The sequence below is a fragment of the Aethina tumida genome, chromosome 1, assembly GCF_024364675.1.
Source record: "Aethina tumida isolate Nest 87 chromosome 1, icAetTumi1.1, whole genome shotgun sequence".
Taxonomy (NCBI): domain Eukaryota; kingdom Metazoa; phylum Arthropoda; class Insecta; order Coleoptera; family Nitidulidae; genus Aethina; species Aethina tumida.
The window spans coordinates 29,962,374-29,967,204 of NC_065435.1; the positions used below are offsets into that span (position 1 = coordinate 29,962,374).

Consider the following 4,831-nt stretch of genomic DNA (forward strand, 5'->3'; position numbering starts at 1 on the left):
AATTTCTTTGAATCAAGTTCAATCTTTTTCCCATATTGAAACGAGCCATTATATTCATAAAAATGTCTGCTTTATTGTTGGTTTCTTTATCAAGAAGTAAATCAGCCTTCATTAATAATTGCTCAATAGCACCAAAAAGATGGTGATGCAGGCCAAAAGATATAAGTTGAGTTGTTCGATCGTTAGAAACGTCTCCAGTATTGGTGCACAAATACTGTTTGCAAGCACTGTGATTACCATAAACGTGATATATTGAATTTCTAATATCGGCTCTTAGATTTTCTGGATCCTGCGTATTTGCGTAAATTGCAGATTGAACTGATTTATTTAGTTCATTAATAGTATCGCTTTTTAACATCTTTCTGGCATCAACAGGGACCCCTTGAATATCTTTTTTAATTTTGTAAAGGTTTTTACTGAAATTTTTTAATACATGGTTCATGCATTCAATTTTAACAACCTAAAAAGTATTGTATAAATTTTTGTAAAACTTATCTAACTATTATTTTATATTACAAGTTTACCTCGTGTCCATATGGTACCTTTTCTTTAATATTTTTAAAAACTGAGGAATCACCATCTGCAATAAATTTTAAGTATTTCAACCCATGCATTTCTATGCTGTTATTAAATCCCTCTACTATTATATCCTGTTCCATTGAAGATGATGAACCGGACCAATTTTTAAAACAAATATGTGTTTTAGCAGCTTCATTATTGTTTTCGGCTCTAGCGCAAATACAACAGTATTTATTCCTTACACCTACGAATAATACTTTTCCTGTTGTTTTCCCTATTATAACAGCCTACAAATTATAACATAAAATGTTATATGTTACATATCCGAATATATTATAAACTTACAGCTCCAGAATTTGCATTATACGTATGTCCATAGCTTCGTTTAGACCATCCTCCATCTAAATAAACAGTTATATATGGAATGCCATGTGAATCTACATGTCCTTCCTTAATTGCAGCTTCACGTTCTAATTTTCCAGCTTCTTCCAAAGCAAGCCATAATGATTCTTTCCATACCTATAATATTTCATGTATAAAAACAATAAAAATTTCAGTAATGGTACTATAACACACCTGATCCAATTCATTTTGAATTTTATAATACAAATTTTTAGATAAACATGGAATATCCATTACTTTCAATAATTCCATTAAATGTGCGTAGGTGCTTCCTACTGAAAATGTTCCCCATACAGCTGCTCTATTAATTTTGGACCTTGTTTTCGGATTTTCTGTTGAAACTGATACTTCTTTGCCACAAATGTTGCATTTTAAAATAAATGTGCTTCTTAACCCACATCGCACTTCTTTTAGATAAACTAATTGTCCACCAGTGCACCTCTTGTTGTGTTGTACTTGAATCTTAGTTGTTATATTTAGGAAGTATCTGATATCTACAATTCGATAACCTGTCAATGAATTGATTTCAGGAACAACTTCTATATCCAAAGGAAAATTTTCAATTCTAAAATAGTACTAATTAAGTCGTCGCCGTCAGATATGGTTTCCAAAAAAGATGAATTTTGTCAATTTGAATAAAAACGTACCGTTCATATTCTTCATTTATTTTTGAAAACGTTTTTCTTTCACTTTTGCATGGGGTTAAATTAGACTTAGTTCTAACAGAACGTAACGGGGTTGTTGTACCATATGGACTAAGAGCTTCTTCGTTTGGACGTGAATTGAAAATATTATCTAGTATCTCATTTAAAATATATCGGGAACATTGGGTAGATTCTTTATAATTCTCAACTCGTTCTAAAAGTTTATCCACAATATATGATCCTATTTTCTATTTTCTCTACTTCCCTTTTTCTTTGTACATTTACTTGAACTTTTGATTTTTTTCCACGTCTCTTAGTCCAAGAAGCAAATCTACGCGTTTTCGGCATTTTCTAGAATTAATATTGCTTTTATTTTATTATTGTATACTATTATATATAAATACATTATAATATACAATGGTTCATGCTTCTTTGATTTTAAATTTCATAATTATGTGTCACTTGATATTCCAATTTTATAAAGTTAATTTAATTACATAAACTCGACCTTGGGGTGGTAATGCCATTCTGCAGCCGACTATATACTATATATGTAATAAAAATTTAAAACTATGATATTTATATTAAATTCACTAAATTCGATTTGAAATAAACATAATACATTCTTCAAATAAATCATTCTTTATTCATAATTTCACTGGGAGAAAAACCAACAACAAACAATGAACATGGAATATAGATGCAACCAATGGAAAACCAAGGACACAAAAATATGAAATAAAATCAAAATTGTGACATATATAAGTAAAAATCAATTAATTGATGACATGAATTAACAAATATATATATACTAAACAATAATTCAGCAATATAAATCAAAAATTGAATAAAAAACTTACCTTTAAGAGTTTACAATAAATTACACTTTGGCTCACGACTAAAATAAGACTAATTTGTTTCTTTGTTTGAAACTGTGACTGTTTCTTCAACCACCAAAACTGAACTAAAATTTCTGGCTCGTTTTAAATGTATACTGAATCGCACCCCTCTCATTGACCACTTAATTCAAGTACTACCCGAACAGAAAAATTCCATCCGTTTTGTTGATGTTATCACATTTCACTTAAATTTCGACACAAAAATACACGCAGGTCACATGCACTGGTTTGTATCACTCCTCACTCTAAGGGTGCGAAAGTAATTTTCGTGGCGCCAAGAGTATGTACTAAATGCAAATTTAGAGATAAAGTCACTATCCTACACAATCAAAATCGAAACAATAAGAATCGATTAAAGATTAACTTTGAGATCATTTTTTTAAATTAATAATAGATTGTAAATCGACATCCGTATTTGTATATCGTATTTATTATATTTGTTTATATGATAAAATGTGATTGGTTTAGAACTAACTATACGACACAAACCCCATTAGTAACTGTATACATTATTATATTTTTCATATATATTATTGTATCATATATTAATTTTATATAATTTTAATTAATAAAAATATATTAAGAATTCATTACTATTATAAATTTCATAATCTATTTACAACCAATAAATTCGTTATAAATATGAGATCTCGAGTGCGGTCCTGTCCCATGCAAAAAATTGTGCACACGAACGTTTTAAAACCGAATGTTTGTTTGATTTCGTGGCGGCACCACATTACGGGCTATGTTTTGTTTTGCGTCCTTTTCTGACCGAAAGTGCGATTCCTTGTCTAGTAAACGCCGCTGTTAAGTTAAACTAAGCAATTTTATTTGTAAAGTTAAGTTATATTTAATTATTTGTGAATCTCATTTATAGTCTTCCAGTGTAGGTTGAAATATAAGGATGAGATTGATTCGAAACATTTCTACCATCAACAATATTATATCAAATCGAAAAATCATCACGATATTCCTTTGCTCTGTCAGTTTGCTGACACTGTGGATTAAAACGAATAGAATTATAAGAAAAGATATAACTGAACCACAATTTGGTGAAATATTAATACAATATAAGAATCAAATCAAGTTTTGCTTGGGAGAAGAAAACTTTGTTCTAAATTACATACTTGTGACATGTGTCATAAGGAAACGTAATCTTAGCAACATAAATGTTATTTTATTTTTTTACAAACAATTGGTTGCTATTGAAGCTTGAAATAAATGTCGACGAGAGATCTGCAACTGATTTGATTTCAGTGACTCTCAGGGCACGTAATATAAATATTCAGACAGGAAGTTGCTATTTTTGTAACTGTTTAAATATTTCACCTTTTTAAATCAACAGTAAATTAACGTAGATGATTCTCTCAGCTTGAATAACTGAGCGACAGATTTCAACTATGCACTTTCTTTTTCACCATTGGTTATCACCCTCAAATGATATACTAATCTTTCCATATTTGATACTTTTATATCGCACATTATTTAGATTCTTCATGTCTGGATGACAAATTCAAATAATATCAACACAATTCATAAACCAAATCATAAAATAGTGATTACTATTTTACAATTTTCTGGGTAAATATTGATTTGCAATCTTAGTTCGGTTGAAACTTATAATTAATGGCTTTCAGTTCTGCTAAAATTTTCATCTACTTTGGTGCATATATATTTTTGGTGTCTCCATATTTTCTTGAGAGTATGCGTGATTTGACAACACACTGACAACATCGAGAACTAAAGATGGAATATTTTTGTTCTGCTTATTCGCTGATCATTTAATCGCGATACTGATCATAGAAGATCATTTTATACTACCACACATCGCGGAGCCTTGTATCCTATTAAGCAGTATTCTTCTAAAATATCTGTAATAATGATAATAATATCATAAATAAAAAAAAAGTTTATGCTCCTATAGACATTCAAGATAAAGTAAATTGTGTTTCACCTCTTGAATGTTTATAAAGATTTTTTAGAAAAGTACTACTTAATAGGATCCCAGGTTCCTATAATCGCGATTATAAATCAGCAACTAAGGCCAAGTTGTCCAATTTGTCAGCTCTCAAGAAAACGTGGAGACACTTAAAATATATATGCACAAACGTAGATGAAAATTTCAGCAAAATTACAAATGATGGAGCTATTAATTATAAATTTAATCTGAACAAAGATTGCAAATCAGAAAATTGTAAAGTAGAAATCACTTTTTCATGATTTTGTTAATAAAATGTGTTGACATTATTTGAAGTTGTCATCTAGAGATGAGGAATCTAATTAAATTTTGACATAAAATTAGCAAATTTGGAAAGATTGATATCTTAGTGTTGTTTGAGGGTAATAATCCAACCAAACGTGATAGAA

At 29.5% G+C, this 4,831-nt stretch overlaps 1 protein-coding gene across 1 annotated transcript; it reads right to left on the bottom strand.

Moving 5' to 3' along the window:
- Nucleotides 1-273: 273 nt before the first annotated feature.
- On the bottom strand, nucleotides 274-1,109 carry LOC126264381 (uncharacterized). The gene is made up of 5 exons (XM_049962111.1): nucleotides 1,086-1,109; nucleotides 865-1,038; nucleotides 525-806; nucleotides 357-460; nucleotides 274-289 (listed from the first exon to the last, which is right to left on the bottom strand). Exons 1-5 carry the CDS (start codon nucleotides 1,107-1,109, stop codon nucleotides 274-276), a joined length of 600 nt encoding a protein of 199 aa, XP_049818068.1.
- Between the last annotated feature and the right edge of the window lie 3,722 nt (nucleotides 1,110-4,831).